Source organism: Hibiscus syriacus, unplaced genomic scaffold (genome assembly GCF_006381635.1).
Source record: "Hibiscus syriacus cultivar Baekdansim isolate YM2019G1 unplaced genomic scaffold, ASM638163v2 tig00112471_pilon, whole genome shotgun sequence".
Lineage (NCBI taxonomy): Eukaryota > Viridiplantae > Streptophyta > Magnoliopsida > Malvales > Malvaceae > Hibiscus > Hibiscus syriacus.
This window is the reverse complement of record NW_024063340.1, coordinates 704,526-721,589: the sequence shown is the minus strand read 5'-3', so window position 1 is coordinate 721,589 and position 17,064 is coordinate 704,526. Positions and strand designations below refer to the sequence as shown.

The 17,064-nt window shown below is 35.2% G+C and overlaps 2 protein-coding genes and 1 pseudogene across 3 annotated transcripts; 2 read left to right on the top strand and 1 right to left on the bottom strand.

Annotated features, from left to right (window-relative positions):
- Positions 1-465: 465 nt before the first annotated feature.
- Positions 466-2,932, top strand: LOC120179998 (probable WRKY transcription factor 21). 2 transcript variants are annotated; one of them, XM_039185436.1, is made up of 4 exons: positions 466-1,760; positions 1,877-2,002; positions 2,523-2,690; positions 2,764-2,932. In XM_039185436.1, the coding sequence occupies exons 1-3, from the start codon at positions 1,030-1,032 to the stop codon at positions 2,665-2,667; spliced, it is 1,002 nt and encodes a 333-aa protein (XP_039041367.1). In that variant the 5' UTR covers positions 466-1,029; the 3' UTR covers positions 2,668-2,690; positions 2,764-2,932. The 2 variants fall into 2 exon arrangements, with proteins under 2 accessions (XP_039041367.1, XP_039041366.1); XM_039185435.1 differs by lacking the exon at positions 2,764-2,932 and having other exon boundaries at positions 470-734; positions 991-1,760; positions 2,523-2,757.
- Positions 2,933-4,208: 1,276 nt separating this feature from the next.
- LOC120179963 lies at positions 4,209-5,090 on the top strand (annotated as a pseudogene).
- A 623-nt stretch (positions 5,091-5,713) lies between these two features.
- LOC120179962 lies at positions 5,714-8,562 on the bottom strand. Its single transcript, XM_039185408.1, has 8 exons — positions 8,392-8,562; positions 8,081-8,301; positions 7,895-7,956; positions 7,472-7,693; positions 6,973-7,099; positions 6,381-6,703; positions 6,144-6,288; positions 5,714-5,978 (listed from the first exon to the last, which is right to left on the bottom strand). Exons 1-8 carry the CDS (start codon positions 8,528-8,530, stop codon positions 5,736-5,738), a joined length of 1,482 nt encoding a protein of 493 aa, XP_039041339.1. The 5' UTR covers positions 8,531-8,562; the 3' UTR covers positions 5,714-5,735.
- Positions 8,563-17,064: the final 8,502 nt, after the last annotated feature.

The window sequence follows — 17,064 nt, the reverse complement described above, 5'->3', positions numbered from 1 at the left end:
TGATTTGGCATATTGTAAATGTAATAAGTAGCAATGGGAAGTACTTTTTATGAGATTCTATATGTTCTAATAATTATGCTATCAGAGTAATGTATTTGCATTCAAAAAAGTTGATTTAAAAAGGGATAAAATTTGGTCTAATGAACATTTCCTGTCACTTTATTTTTTGTTTACTTAATTGTATTAATTATTTTGAAAACAATGGATGAACATGTTGAAGTAAAAAGAAATTAAAAAGTGGAGCTGCAAAGTCATAAAGGTCTCCCAACTCTTGCAATATTTACAGTACAAGCCAAAAGCAAAGCACATTTGATTGTTGTTGAAGAAGAAGAAGAAAGTAAGAAAGAACCAAGGTCTTTGCTCGGGACCCACCTTCAATATCTGTGACTATGACAGAGAGATGGCTGTTTCATTTCTTCAGCTCTTATTCCGCTGCTCAAAAACCTCCACTTTTTTCTTATTTAAAATCTCTCAAGTTTTCTTTCTTTGTTGGGTTTCTCTCTCTCTTTCTCTCCGGAATTTCTCATTACTTTCTAAAATATTATTTATTTATTAGTAGTAGTGGTAATATAGTAGCGGATGGGGAGAAAAATGTGAGCTTTGTATTCTTATGGCCGTTTATGAATTCTCCCCCACAGGCAAAACAAAGTCTTATCTTTCACACCCTTTCAATCCCCAAGCAAAAAGAACATGGGAAGAAGAATCTAGGGTTTGACAACACCGAGTCCAACAAGGTCTGTTTTCTTTTTGGTGCCTTTCCCTTAGTTTTTAATGGAAGGGCTGTTTCTGCTTTGATCCTTGTCTGCTTTCTCTCTTCTTTCTTTCCTGTTTTTTTTTGTGCGCCTCTTAACTTTTAAGCTAAATTTGAAGTCCTTAAAGTTCATTTGGATACCTGAAATTGAATTTTGATTGATAGGTTTTCCTTGTTTTTGTTTAAAAATCGAATCTTTAGTGTGAACTTTGATGTTTTTGTGTTATTTTTTGGTTTAGGTGATTTGGGTTTGATTTGTGTTTCTGGGGTTTGGTAACATGGAGGAGGTTGAAGAAGCTAACAAGGAAGCAGTAAAGAGCTGCCATAGAGTTTTGAGTATTTTGTCTCAGCCTAAAGGTCAAGTTCCCTATAGAACTTTAATGGCGGAAACTGGTGAGGCTGTTTTTAGGTTCAAAAGAGTGGTTTCCCTTTTAAATTCTGGTTTAGGACATGCAAGGGTGAGGAAGATGAGGAAATTGGAAACCCCTTTGCCTCAAAGCATCCTTTTGGATAATCCACACCATAAGTCAGCAGATAATTATCCATCCAAGGCTTTGCAGCTTGGTTACCTTGAAAACCCATCTTTGGAATTGGGTTCAAATGGTAAAAACTCTCTTCGACTCGCCCAACAGGCACCGGCCGGACACTACGGTTTCCTTCACCAACAACAGCAACAGCTGCAACAAAGGTTACAACTCCAACAGCAACAGCAAATGAAGCATCATCAAGCGGAAATGTTGTTTAGGAAGAGTAATAGTAGTGGCTTGAACTTGAAATTCGATAGCTCTAGCTGCACACCTACCATGTCATCGACTAGGTCTTTCGTTTCTTCGTTGAGTATAGATGGTAGTGCAGCTAACTTGGATGGTGGGAGTGCCTTCCATGCAATCAGGGTGCCTTGTTCGGCCAATCAGGGTTCCCAACAGAAAAAGAAGTGTCCTGGTAGGGGAGAAGATGGTAGTATCAAATGTGGAAATAGTAGCAGTAGATGCCATTGCTCCAAAAAGAGGTTAGAATTCCGTTTTTCCGATAATTGCTAATGTATACTTTTACATGGAAGGTGTTTGATATAGTCCTTCTTTTACCTTTCTCCTCCTTAATTGGTTGTGCTCCATCCATAATCAGGAAACATAGAGTAAAGAGATCGATAAAGGTGCCAGCAATCAGTAACAAGCTTGCCGATATTCCTCCCGATGATTACTCTTGGAGAAAATACGGGCAGAAGCCAATCAAGGGTTCTCCTCACCCTAGGTAACGATCACTATCTTTTATATGCATCACACTGAGATTTGATCTTGTTGTGTGAACCCGGTTTTGCTTGTGGAATTAATGGAACTCACTGACTAATCGATGTTAGTTTAGTGTCTATTTTTCTAATTATCACCTCATTCCGGAGGAAGTGTTGAGGACTTGAAATGGAGAAATGAAGAGCATTTCTTCCTTTCGTTTTTTGGAACATGCATATTTTTTGTTCAGCTATAAATTTGTAGAGAAAGACTAGTAGTACCGAATAACAGCCTATTTCCGCTCGATGGTATTAGATCAGAGTAATGCTTTTAGTGCACTGTCAAGTACCTAGCCTCGATATTACAGTGTTTTAAGATTTCGGTTCTGTTTTCATGTTTACCTTCAGACCAAGCCAAATGGAGATGCGTATTTAAGTCTTCATGTATATTATTTAAGATGGTGATTATTGGTTGTTAATTTATTTGCATGACGTGGAATGTACCGAAATGCATTGACAAAGGAAGCATTTTCTTTGCTGGTGCAGGGGATATTATAAATGCAGCAGTCAAAGAGGTTGCCCTGCAAGGAAGCATGTAGAGAGGTGCTTGGAAGAGCCATCTATGCTTATTGTTACCTATGAAGGCGAACATAATCATCAAAGGTTACCATTGCAATCGACGACAACGTAGTCTCGCCGAAAACTCTTCTGACATTGTTGCAAGCCTTCGATGTTTAATCTGGTACCTCTATTGAAGACTTGCTCTTGTACATATTTTGCATGTTTTGGGCATGGGATGATATACTGGAGCAGTTTCGTTTTCTTTTCTTTATTCCATTTTCTCTATTAGGGGTGGCATTCCAACCTTGACAATTGTGGTTTTAATTGTAAGGCTATGGTGGAGCAGAAGGAATGTTAAACAAAATTGAGAGATCGGTAGATCAGATTAGAATCTATACGCAGCTCAACATATAAAATTATACAACTGAAAAGGAATTTACAACAATAGTTGGGACCTAAAAAAATTCCCCAAGTTTCTAATAACAACAATAATAACAAATGCAAAGTCAAAGATTCAATCAGGATTTATAGTAGATGAAGATCCAATATGTATAATTAACGAAGCAAACACATTAATTTGTTACTACTAGTTCACTACAGCAGATATGGCTCAAGGGAAGAAATGGATAGCTTAAGTAAGTTCTGTTCTAACTTTTGAGTACTCATTGTAAGAAGACAAGCAGTCAGCACTAAACAAGGTGATCAAAATTCAATAACATACAATAAGGCACATGCAGAATCTTCACTTGAGAGAAATAAACCTGGATGAATGGGTGGCACCGATACCAGGCCTTCCTTGCTTGACGGGCTTGTACGAAATTGAGAATTCAGCCAAGTAATGGCTAATCATTTCGGGCTTGATTTCCACTTGATTAAAAGTCTTTCCATTGTATACACCAATTATACTACCAATCATCTCTGGAACTATAATCATGCCGCGGAGATGTGTTCTAACAGGCTCGGGTTTCTCACCAGGTGGAGCCTCTCGTTTCTATTTCAAAACAGCATAACACCATTCTCAGTACAGTTGCAATCTAACTTAATTTTGATTATTAATCTTAGGATGGTAAACGAGACGAATTGCACCAAAGTATTGTTGAGTTCGACTCAGACTTTAAAAGTGTTAAATTGAGTTTAACTCTACTTGAAAATTTAAGAACTTAAAATTGTCCAACTCAACTCAAAATTTAAATAAATATTTGAAACTCGAATTGAAAATAGAATTTAACACATATAAAATCACCAGAAATTGCACGAAAATATTCATTACAAAGCTTATACAACAAACTAACAATGGGAAAAAGAATAAATTTTTCCATGGGATACAACTCAAGTCATGCTTAATTCAATCAAGGCCAAAAGTACACCTAAAATGTCCAAAACACGTCAAATTCACCCTAATTCCTCCCGACTCCATTCCTTTCTTCCCCTCAAATATTGAACTGTCGATAGCGCCTTATCCAACGGTCCATATTTAAACTTAAAGACAGAGAGAGATCAGCGTGGTAGTCGTCTCCACCAATCAAGTTTCATCTTACGGATACCGTCCCTACTCCATAAGTACTTAAATCAATTCATTTTCATCACCTCCCTTTCACGATCAAATTTACCAGTAAATCGTCTATTTTCCCAATTTCTCTCGGAACCCTAATCACTCTTATCGATCAGTTAATGGCCACCGAGGAGCCGACAGTTGGGTAGAAGCCGCGCCGAGGACGGTGGAGGATAAGCATGAAGAGGCCAAAACCGGTACTAAATCTGGCAGAGCAAAGAAAGCTAAAGAACCCAACCCTAAGAAAGCTGAGGCTCCGAAGAAACCACGAGCACCTTCTACTTATCCTACTTTTGAAGAGGTATTTTGCGATTCATATTGTACTATTATTGTTTGGGGTTGATTATGTGTTTTGATATACGATCGGCTTTGTTATAGATGATCAAAGATGCGATCATTAGTTTAAAAGAGAGAACTGGTTCAAGCCAGTATGCCATTACTAAATTCATTGAAGAGAAAGAGAAGCAGCTTCTTGGGAATTTTAAGAAGCTCTTGCTTTTCCATTTGAAGAAGCTTGTGGCTGCTGGGAAGTTGACCAAGGTTAAGAATTCTTATAAGCTTCCTCCAGTGAGGTCTTCGAAGCCTGCTACTCCCGCTTCTCCTCCGGCTAAGAAGAAACTGGCTGCTACTAAGGCGAAGTGTATGCCTGCAAAATCAGGTTCTAAAGCTCCGGTTAAGAAGAAAACTGCTTCTAAGCCCAAGAGCAAGCCGGCGGCTAAACCAAAGGCTAAGCCTGCTCCTACGAAGACAAAAGCGGTTGCTTCTGTGAAGCCTAAGACTACTGCAGCTACCAAGGCTGCAGCCAAGCCGGCTAAGGCTGCGAGGACTTCAACAAGGATGTCTCCGGGGAAGAAGAAGGCGGCTGCTCCTAAGCCTGTTGCGAAGAAGGCTCCAGCGGCTAAAAAGGCTCCGGCTAAAAGCGTAAAACAGAAGAGTGTCAAGTCACCTGCGAAGAAAGCCGCGCCGAAGAGAGGACGGAAATGAGAGAACATAAGCCTAGTCGACGTAGGGATAGTTTTGTAAATTCGAGTGAAGCTTAGTGGGTGTATTTGAGTTCATGTATACCGAGATAAAATATGTTCTTTTACACTTTTCTGAGTTTTGTTTTTATTATGTTAAATTTCTATTTTCCTTCTAATGCAGATTCTAGATGCGATTTTCAGTTGAATAAATTTTAAGGTGAAATTAAATCTCTGATCTTTATCTCTTCGTCCTATATTTCTTCTCGCTGAGATGATAAGGGTTTTGTATTCAGGGTTGCTTGCTAAAGTAGTAATACGGAACAATGGAAGGGTTAAAGCTCTCCTCTACAGCTGCACCGATTTGAAACATGGAAGATAAGGTTCAAGGTTAAAGAACTCTTTTGTTGTAGTTGTGCATGTCTTTAAATTTGGTGGTAATCGAAAGCATGCTCAATTTGCATTAATTGAATTGCGAAATGAGATTTTATTTTGGTTAAGTTGCTGCCGTAATTGCTCCTACTGTAGCTAGCCAGATTATTTGAAACAATTAATGGGAAAATATTCTATTTTTCAGTTCTAAAGCCTGAACTGAGCTTTAGCAGGTGACAAAAATTGTACACATATGCTTCATGATGTCAATACATAGTTAGCCATAAGTGAATATTCATAAGCCTGAAACTCAAATTAGAGCTTTGCCATTCTTTCCACTTCCTGGATGGTAAACTTGAGCTCCTTTTGAATATTTAGTCTAGAAGGTGATAGCACAATGTCTTTCCAAATTGAACCAGCTTCACAAGCCGGGTTGGGGTTTTTGTATAGTTCATATATGGACTCGGCGTTTTCATTCAGCCTCCCCACCTGCTCTAAACACCCAATCTCATCTGGATCAACTAGCAATGTCCTTTCTCTGTCTTTCCATCCTATCAACTTCACAAAAATTGTTATGTTAATATTGCATACTTGGTTGCTTGGATTAATTTTGCGAGCAATGAAAGTTCCTGCTCAGTTTTATTTGTTAACTCCTGCATGTTGCAACTTTCTCTAGTGGCATCTGGAGAAATCAAGATTGAAAATGTGGGATAGTTAATTCACCTTAGGTGGACCTTCCAAAGCGTTGGTGGAATAGAGCCTAGCATTGTCAACCAGTTGGCAGTATGTTGGAAATGCATTTGCAAATCTCTTGTGGGATTTCAATTGTGATTTCACCCTCACAGCTCGTCTACACATTATAGCTCTCCTGCAAATTCCGAATTCCTTGATAAAATCAGTATCTCAGGAGGAAAAGGACTAATTACTAGGTAGTTAAAGAATGAGAATTAAGCAATGTACCTTATGCCTCTAATAACTGCTAAATAGGCATCGCAAACAACCCCAACGAGCTCTATTCTGTATGGCTTCCTCCTTTTCCCTCCTTTTGGTGATTGATCATCTTCTTCAATCTGTTCCCAGTAATTCTCAATTACGGTCCCATCAGGTTCTTGCCTGTAACCAACCCCCATACGATATCGCCGGCGATGGACACATCGCGCCATAGTTATTGTTTGAAGAACAAATGGTATCCAGGAAAGTGTTCCGTCCATGATCACATCCCGCCCTTCATTGAGTGCTGTCACAAGTAGGGATGCTGCTGCATCTGTAGATGATTGATGCACCTGTTTGGAATGATTGTTAAAGCCAATAACTCGATTACAAGAGCAACAAAAACCAAGTTCCAGGTTGATGGCACCATAAGAAGCATTCATATGGTTATCAACTTATTCATTTACCTGTGTGGAAGTTTTTTTTTCCTGTTGATTTGTACATATAACATGGAGTTGTATTTTTGGGATTTATATGCAATTGAATTTAGTTGGTTTGCTAAAGAAACGATGGGGGAACTACATGTTCCTAAAGTTGATCAGGCTGAGAAAGTGACTCTTACTAGTTCAGCTGTATGAACCATGTCCGCATGACCTTTGGAGCTGAGGGCTCTGTATATGACATCGGATTCTTTGAATGCATCTGCCTCAATCACAACTGCATTCGCCGCTGCCTCTGCCCAGAAGGGTCTGCCATTTTTTTACTCACAACACTTGATAAAACTTCATTGTAAATTGCTCATGATTATTAATAATTTCAAAGCAAACTTTCTAGAATAGTTATACATTCAGGAACAAAAGGAAACTAATTGTCTGCCATGTTACCCTCTAATTACTTGGGGATGAGTGTCTGATATAAGTATGTGTTCGACATTGTTATGTTCATATATTTAGAGGATTACACTTCCATACCTTTGTCTGAATATGTGCCAGAAGCAGGTTTCAGACACCAGTACTTAGAAAGTGCCAAGTTCAAGTAACTAGATTGTGAATAGACATGTATTATGCTCAGTACTTGAGTACGTTTTTGATATTGAATACAGGTTTCCGACACAGGCTTACTCTTTGAGAATGTCCTTAAGGACTGTACTCTTGCCGGCTCCCATTCCACCTCCCATGAGTAGCAGCACCGGACTTCTGTCACTGTGAGCCACCGGAGCCATCACCTCCGTACATTGATAATCATCAGATGAGGTGAGCCCCATTGCTTTCATTTCTTCCACCAATGTATTAAAAACTCTGGCCACCTTCAGGTGTTTGGTCACCCTCTCAAATCTTTGTTCCCTATATCGGAAAACCAAAGTTTCTTTTTGAAGAATCACTAGTCAGGAACGACAAAAATGTTAAGAGACTGTATCTAGGTTACTTTTTAAGTTTTTAGAATCCCAAGTTTCTTGCTGTAAAAGAATATAGCTAATGTTAATTTCTTATAGTTATTGTTATGATCACACTATAACATTAATTAATAAATAGAACATGCCCAACCTAGTTGCTGCCATGAAAATCTGCTTGAGCTTTCTCTTTGGTGCAGCATCGGCACTTAATACCTGAAACAATGCGGCGTAAAACAAGTCACTATATGTTCCCATTCGAATTCGTGTGTCGGATATAGTTTTGTTTTTGATATAGGTATGTTTATTTTATGATATATATGTATTTTTATTTTGTTACCTGACTAATCATGATATCTGCATGGCTCCAATGAAATGCAAAATAACTAAGAATGCATCTCTCAAACTCTTCCACGAGCTTAACGTACAACGAATCTACGTCGGGTTCATCGGAGAAATATGAATAAATATCATCTTCACAACTTTCGCACTTCCTGATGTATTCTGCTGCTAACTTGCAGAGCACTGGACAAGCTCTTCTATCTTTAAATCCCATCTGTCTAGCTGAGACATACCAAAGAAGCTTCAAAAGATTCACAAGATTCACTTGTAAATCGATAATGAAGCCAGGACAAGACATGGGATCGATATTACCTACGTATTGCTCAAAGGTCTCTAGCATTTCGAGACGACCCCAGCTCGTGTTCCTTGATCGTAGGCGTGGAATGATCTTTTGATCCCTTAGGTTTTTTATGTGATACCGCACCGCCACTGCTGCGATGATCCCCATTGATGAAGCAACCAGGATCTGTGTTACCTGTGTTAACAAACATTGAAAATAAACACTATCAAACGAACGATTTACATATATTAACTTATGTATGAATGTATGTGTTACTTAACCCCTCGGCATGTCTTGAAATTCAAGAAATTAGAAATGTGAGGAAAGTCTGAATCTGATGATAACAAATTTGCCATTACTCTTGGCCTTGAAGATGCGCTTGTTAATCGTTATATTTGTTTGGAGGATAGATGGTTTCATGGATCTTCATTGAGATCAAGACCCAGCACTGACACATGTTATAACCTTATTCCCTGCTATACCTAAATGCATGCCAATGCTAGCATACATTAATTTCCCAAATTTTTTGTGTGAAAAAAAGTAATACATGAAAAATTTGTAAAAATAGTTGGACAATAAAATATAAAAACATAAATTTTTTTTACTTTTTATAGTTTACATCTATTGTAACCAATATGATTGGAAATACTATTTTTTTTTTATAATTCTGATTTTATTACCCAAACAAAGTTAAGATACAACCAATCAATCAATCAACATAAAAAACAAACAGCCTATACAAAATGATCGGTTAGCCTATACCCAAGCATTACAAAGCTTTAAGTTAATACTATCTAGTCTATTAATATTAGTTCCCCTAAGACGGATTCCAACGACGTCTTTAACCTCCTTTAGCAAATAGTAGATCGTTCTACTACGTCCTTGAAAAATTCTTTGATTTATCTCTTGCCACAAAAAGTAAATAGCTGCAGTCAGGAAATTTTCAGAATGATAGTTAGCAAAGACCTTCCTTTCCATAAGGAACAAACCTTTGTTACCATTTCATCCCATGGTAAGAAAGTGGACTGCATCCCATTAAGGTTCATAATTAAATTCCAGAGATCCACTGCCAGTGTACATTGTGAAAAAAGATGGTCTCTTGACTCGTAAGAATTGCTGCAATTAACGCAAATATTGTCGTTGCTAATTCCCATTCTAAGAAGTCGGTCTTTTGTAGGTAATTTGTTGAGCAGAGCCATCCAAGCAATCAAGCTAAACTTTGGAATATGCAATGGAAACAAAATGAGTTTGTGCCATATAACTATTTATTTTGTGTTGTCCTAACCCAGTTTTTTTTAGTTTGTATTGTAGTTCATTTGTTTCTTATTCAACACCATTACATTTACATTATAACTAGCCTATGTGTAATACTCTCAATCTCTATTGTTTATGTAACTTTTAAAGTTTATGTCGTAGAGATTGATATTTTCGATTAGAATCTATATCAACTTATAAAATATCTACGTTGATAATAGATTTGTGTTCTATTTTTGTAGAAATAACATAAATTGATTCACGTTAAATTTAATCTCTTATATATATATTTTATTCTACATTAATCTCGTTTTAATTATTTTACCGCTTACAAATTACCAAGAACTTCAATGATTGCAGGCCTTGTCATGGTAGTTCATAGGATCATGTTGACAATGGGAAGTGGGGAGAACTATTCTCACAGAATGGGATGGCATCATAATTAGACTACAGAAACAGACAATAATCTTGAAAAGAATCTAAAGTCTAACACCTACCCTAATCACCTAACACTCTACAAATACATTGAAGTTTGGATCCAAAACTTCGATCAAAGTCCTCATATGCCATACCGATAAGGACCCACTACCGGAGACGACAACCCATGCCCATGGCTGCTCTCAAAACCACATCAAATTCAAGGGTTTGTTGCCATCTGAAGTTTGACTGTAGTCAAGTCCTAGGGCCGGGCTCTGGCCTTGGCTTTCAAACTAGCTAGGTCCTTGTTTAGTGTTCGGCTGCAAGTTCTTCATGATATAGGGGTGCACTGTTGATCGGATCTTTCTCATTGTATTGATTCATTTTTCAACAGATTATTGCTCATCTTTCTCGGCTTATTCATGCAACCGTATCATATAAGTTGACATTTTTGGCCAACGTTACAGCTGAGGCAGATGTAATGATAAACTGCATGAGTTATTTCTCAATATTATACCATGGAACGAGCTTATACCATGGAACGAGCTTCAGTGGGGTCAGTCTAGCTACTTGCTTCTTATAACAATGCCCTTCATGTGATTGTGATGTCCAATAAAATCTGGCTTTTTTCTTTTGCATGGAATGCTATTTATATATATTTCCAAAATATAGTAAAAATTAATTTTCGATAAATTACACTAGGCAATTTATGTTTTGTGTCATTAAATTTAATTTCAATTTTTATTCAAATCAAATTCTTTTAGTTTAATCAAGTTACACCATATAAAATAGACGCTCGAATCCGGATTCTTTAAAGTGAATAGCAATTCCTTTTACTTTGAAATCACTTATATATTCAAAATTACTTAACTAAGATCATCGGTAGATTTTCGCTGTTATAATATTCACTGCATGACTTTGTTCATATATATGAGAAATTGTTTGATGCAAATATTGTATAAATTGTATAAATGGGTGTCATTGGACAAATTTGAATGATTTTAAACTCTAAATCACAATCTCTAAAATTAAACTTAAACCCTAAATCTAAATCCTAAACCGTCATATGTTATCGATAAAACGCCTTCATTATATGGGATAATAATCCTATGTATATACTTGATAGCTCTAGCTTTAGATAATGCATGGGAAAAGATATCACAAAATGGGACACATATAAGCAGACAAGTTCCAATGGTGGCTCCCCCTCCCCCTCTTCTTTTTTGGTTTTTCTTTTTCACTTTGAAATCATTGATCTCCAATCTGATTAATTCTCAAGCAACTCCTATCATATCCCACAAATGAACTTTGATTCCAATTTTTTCAAAATATAATACCACTAGTTACCACAGTTTATTTGACTGGTGACATGAATGGTCTTTTCAGTATCTCATCTTTTACAAATTACTGCAGATAGTGCATGTTTCTTTTCAAACTACCTTCAGCCATGGAGCTACGACAGTTGTTGATGACAACATACTGACAACCTACGACAGATATGAGTTCTGTCCCACACGGAATTATGAGCTTTACATGAAATATACCAGAGACGAATTATAAAAATTTAAAGACAAAAATAAATTATCAATAAAAATGTAAAAAAATATTTAAAATATATGATAATTTGGAATTTTCAGTGGACAATTGTCATGTCCCCTCTCCATCTATCCATGGAAAAGGCTGTACACGACTATCCAAGTTTTGCAGTCAGATGTTCACATTGAGGCACAACTGTTATACGACAACATATTAACTAGAAAGAGGGAAAAAGAAAGGGAAAAAACATGGAGAAATAGGATGTAGGGTTCAGGGTTCTTCAACCTTTAATTTCACTGGCTCCAATGCTGCTCTGGATCGACGCTTGGGATAGTGAAGCTGTGAGAAGACATGGCTATAGAACGGAGTTGGGGGGAATGAAGCCTGGTCCGAAGTCATTCAGAAGACAAAACACAGTTAAGATTTCATATGAATGACTTCGAACCAGACAACATTCCCCGCAACAGTTCATGTTATAGATGCTCCTAGAGCATAACAAAGATGGTGTAATGAAGAAGAATTGGGAGATGTGGTAAATTCTCTTAGAGAGAGAAAGAGAGGGAGATAAGGAGAGATGGGATGCATTATTAATAATTTGTGATTTTGGTTTCGCCATGCATCACTTTTCTCCCATGGGGTCCTTATATATACGTAGTGCTGAAGATAGATTCTCACATGATTGATTAGAGTCACCCACCCTAAACCCCCTCGGTTTCACACACACAGGGTGCAGATCAGGCAGTTAATTTCCCCCCCCCCATAATTCATGTTTAATTTAGTGCCTAAGCTCGAGATTCATAATTGTCTTCCGTCTTAGATATTGTAATTCGAAATTCGTTCGACATAGTTCGAAAAGTTATTAGAGCAACTTTCTTAATGAACAATCAAAATTGAATAAAATAAGGGATATGTTCTGGATGCAAAGACTCTTGGACTAGGGTTTAGTGTTCGTACACTTTATACAAATGTACCTAGCTAGGGTTTTTTAGGATATGGGCGCCTTTTGCATCTCTTGTTAATTGTCTTCGATCATTGTAAAACTAGGGTTTTTCTCGTAGAGTGTTTTCCATGTAAATCCGTGTCCTTTTTTTTTTACCTTTTTTGATTTATGAGTAGTTAGTACTTGTCGGTAACATGTAACATTAATGATAAATTTATCTTCAAGACTCGAATCTAAATTCTCTCGCTAAAAATACAATATACCTCCAACAAGTTTGTTGGTTAAGTATTTTCCCTGTTGGGAACTCGTATAGATGTTTTCATTTATCTTTCCCATTAATGATTTTTAGGTCAACTGAAAGGAGTCACTAATTCTGAAAAAAGAGAGAGAGAAAGCAGTCACTTTTAGACTCATAGGCACAGGCAATTAGTCTAGAACCACTTGCTTTTTGAGAAAAGAATTTTGCACGGTTTAACTTTATATTGAAGATCATGATCTGCTACATTTTCAGTGCCATTACATATTTCATTTCTCTAGGAGAGAAAAAAATTAGAATTCATATGAAAATAACTTTTTGTTTGGCAGGTAAAAGAATGGTGAAGAATCTTCATTAAAAATGGAGGCATATGCAGCTCGTGTGATGCCAAGCTTGAATCCCAAGCTCGTGGCTGATAAAGCAAAAGAAACTAAAAGAGGAGCTGCAACTCAAGTAACTAAAAGGAAGAAAGGGAAAACATAAAGTGGAATGCAAAGTCACCAAAGCTAACTTATATTATTCAATTATTTTTCATTTCATTTCCTTTGCTTTCTTTTCTTGGTAGCCAAGTGGTAACATGGATTTTTTTTTATATATAGATATATAAACTAAGAAATGAATTAGAAAAAGGAAAAAATCTCTTAAGTACCTCTCAATTTTAAAATTAGATAAGTTAACCCCTTGCAAAAAAGTAATTTAATCCCGTTCAATGTTAAAATTAGTGAGCAATCAGAGTAAACACATTTGGTCGATCGATCAAGCTGTTTATCTTTGTTCTCTTATATTTCTTTAGGACATGGGTTATAGACCAACTAATAGCACTCCCCTTCTTTTCCTTAAAGGCCACATTTGGTCGATCGATCAAGTTGTTATCCTTGTTCTCTTATAATTCTTTAGGACATGGGTTATAGACCAACTAAGAGCACTCCCCTTCTTTTCCCTAAAGCTCTCTTCCCCTCTTCTCCCTTCTAGATTAAATTAAGATTAAATTTAAAATTTGTAAAAAAAAATAGTGAACAATCAATGATAATTAATCACATTATCAACATTTTCCATCAACTTTATGTAATTTTGATTGATATGATAATACATTTTATTTTTTTCATATTTATATATTATCTTTAACCTAAAATTTAATAAATTTATCCCTCAAAATTTTTAGAATGCGTAAATTTCATGTTGAATATTCTAAAATCATGATCAAATTGATATATATTGAAGGTTAAATTTATTGTTATGTTAATTGAAATAATGTAAAATTGAGCCACAAATAATTTATTATAGTTTGTAATTCAAATTTTATTTTAATCCAACATAAAAAATTCACGGTATGACTCGTTTGATAAAGAAATAAAATTCAATCTTTTTTTATTGAAGTAAATTTATTGTTGATAGTCAAATTTATTTTATAATCAAATAATTGATCCCATAAATAGAGATATAGATTAATCTTTTAAAGTGTACAATTAAAGAAACACGACAAAATAATTTAAGATTTTATAAGTTGTTTTGTGTTTAGTTATTTTCGACATTTAGTGATATTTTTTCTTCTATCAGTAATTTTCTTTTGAATGTTAAGCATATAGTTTGATTTAATTATTATAATAAAGTTACTTTCCATAAAGCAAAAAAAAAATGAAAGATCGACCGACAGCTTGAATTTGTTATAAACATAAGTGTATATAGTATATACAGATGTAAACGGTATTTGCATTATAATTAGACATTTGAAAGAAGAAGAAAAAAGCTAAAAAGCTAAGGAAAAAGAAATATTTTTTAAAATATTTCTTTTATTAAACCTCACATTTGCTACTCCCCTAGTCTACATGAGAGCTTCGTTATGTTCCTTATCCAATTTTTATGATTCCGTATACACATGATTAACGACGAATATAAGATTTTATGTCATGAGTGAATTTATAAGATTTTAGAAGTGAAAACATGTTATTAATAAAAAAATATTAAAATTTAAAATTTTCAAGAAGACGGATGATCCTCATCCGCGATAAAATACAAAAGCATACTTTTACCCTCCATAATCCCAATGAAAAAGTTGATAATCCCAATTATAAGGCAATTTGCCTACACGAAACCCACTTTCCATGATAGTCATTCATTTTTAACTGCAAATAATTGTGGAACATTAATGTCAAAGGTGAGTCTGTTGCAGCTTTGAATTATTCGACGTACCAAAAGATATGATAGTCCCATACCCAAATCTGTTGATTTAGAGACATATATATTATATAATTTATTAGGTAAACTTTGATTGAATGTAGAGTTTAACATCACAATGATTTGTGAACTACCATCAGGATGGGATGTATATCAGACAACAAAGGCAAACCCATTTTAATCACAATTATGACATACAGCTAAGGAAACTCTGTATCATATGGAATCCCACCATGTTCTGTATAACATCAAACAAAAATTGAAGAATCTTTCGCCATGAAAGGCACTGTAAATACGTCCAAGTTTTGCTTGGTCCAGAAACCCCCATTTTTGTCGAGAAAAAACTTGCATGCTCATTTTAGTATCTGGTGTAGATACTATAGACAGCGTAGTCATAAAAGTCAAACCAATCTTTTGTATTATCATTGTGTTTCCACATTTCAAGCATGTTATATATGTATGTATGTATGTATGTATATATGTATGTATGTATATATATCAGATTTGCTTTAGGGAGTGGTACTTGTGAAATGGTAGTATTTCTTGGAGGTGATTTTATATGCTCAAAATGTAATGAAAACAAAATTTCCGGGAGCTAGGTTGTGATGAGATGTTATATAATTTCATGTAAATAGCCGATATGATTAAACATGAAAAGATTTGCATGTTTATTTTAAACAATGATTTACCATTATTAAAGTGTTTCAATGACTTCCAGTCTATCTTTCCTGAATTTGGTGATGTGAAATGCTACATAGAGAAGTCGTAATGTCACGTTGGATCGTGACAATACAGATTGAAATTATTTTATTTAGGTTTTTCACATGTCTTTTGAGATTTTAGTCTATTAGTAATTTAAGGTCTTTTACATTGAAATATTAAATAAATTAGGTTATATTTTTTAAAACTTTGAGTTCAAATACTTAATAAAATTATTATTTTTAAATTTTAATAATGTTTGATCTTCATTTCGTCCCTATCATAAATCATGTCATATCCAACACATAAAATTATTGTGGGGCTTAGTTATGGAAACAATTTTGGACAAATGCATCATCTTATGTTAAGGTACGAACTTACAAGATTTTAGAAATGACAAACTTATTAAATTTTAAAGAGAAAGAACTTATAAAATTTTAGGACGAGTGAAAATAAACTATCAATAAAAGATATAAAAAATTAAAAAAAAAATACAATCACCTCCGTCCATCCTCTTCGATCTATCTCTGAAAACAACTATCATGGTTGTTTGTTACTATTTACTCTTCTTTTTTCTTTTGGTATAACCACCGATATCCGATATATTGATCGACTAATTCAGATCGGGTATTGTAGAGGCAAATGCGACCCTCTCAACCCAATTTGCTCTATTCACAATTGTCAAGATTCGAACCCCTAATTTTGCTTAAGATATCTAGTGCCTCATCCTACTAGACCAACTGATTGTTGGTTGTTGCTATTTACTCTTTAATGAGAAAGCCTTGATCAGGAGAAATTATTTTATGATCTCACTCACCACGCCATCCATAATCTTAATGAATCATATCAATCAAATTTAAATTATTTCCTCATTAATTGGTTTTGTCTTCAATTTTGTTTGTTTATGGAAAATATGGGAGACAATGTCATCAACTTCCGTGAATTAGGTCTTTAGGACCCAAATTTCCGGAACTCCTCTCATCTAGTGCCATTTATGATTTATGTAACATCGATTTTGCTACTAATTTTTTTATTTACTCTATGCACATAGTATAATTGTACATTTATTTATTCATTTTAAAAAAATGTTATTTGATCTTATTATATTTGAGATGGATAATGGAGCTACGTGGGAATGGATGCCACTAAACCCACCACCCCATTATTACTATGATATGTCCCTTTATTTGCTCCGTTTTAGTGTAGATGTATTTTATAAGATAATATTTGTTCATAATTTTTTAAATTTATTATTAATATAAACACATCCTACAGATACGTTACTCGAATCCAAAACCTTTAAAAAATTAATATTATATTTTATCGTTGAGATTACTAAATGGGTCGATCGATATTGACGTTTACTTTTTGAAATTCACTACCACGTTCATAAACGCTGAATATCTCAATCCCTGTCTTGTTTCA

What these genes read in the sequence shown, in the direction of transcription:
- LOC120179998 (XM_039185436.1), top strand. Translation starts at nt 1,030, where the DNA reads ATGGAGGAGGTTGAAGAAGCTAACAAGGAAGCAGTAAAGAGCTGCCAT. An exon ending in TGCCATTGCTCCAAAAAGAG is followed by an intron (nt 1,761 to 1,876) that starts GTTAGAATTCCG and finishes ATCCATAATCAG; the next exon opens with GAAACATAGAGTAAAGAGAT. An exon ending in AAGGGTTCTCCTCACCCTAG is followed by an intron (nt 2,003 to 2,522) that starts GTAACGATCACT and finishes TTGCTGGTGCAG; the next exon opens with GGGATATTATAAATGCAGCA.
- LOC120179962 (XM_039185408.1), bottom strand. Translation starts at nt 8,530, where the DNA reads ATGGGGATCATCGCAGCAGTGGCGGTGCGGTATCACATAAAAAACCTA. An exon ending in CAGATATCATGATTAGTCAG is followed by an intron (nt 7,957 to 8,080) that starts GTAACAAAATAA and finishes GCATTGTTTCAG; the next exon opens with GTATTAAGTGCCGATGCTGC. An exon ending in GCAGTTATTAGAGGCATAAG is followed by an intron (nt 6,289 to 6,380) that starts GTACATTGCTTA and finishes CGGAATTTGCAG; the next exon opens with GAGAGCTATAATGTGTAGAC.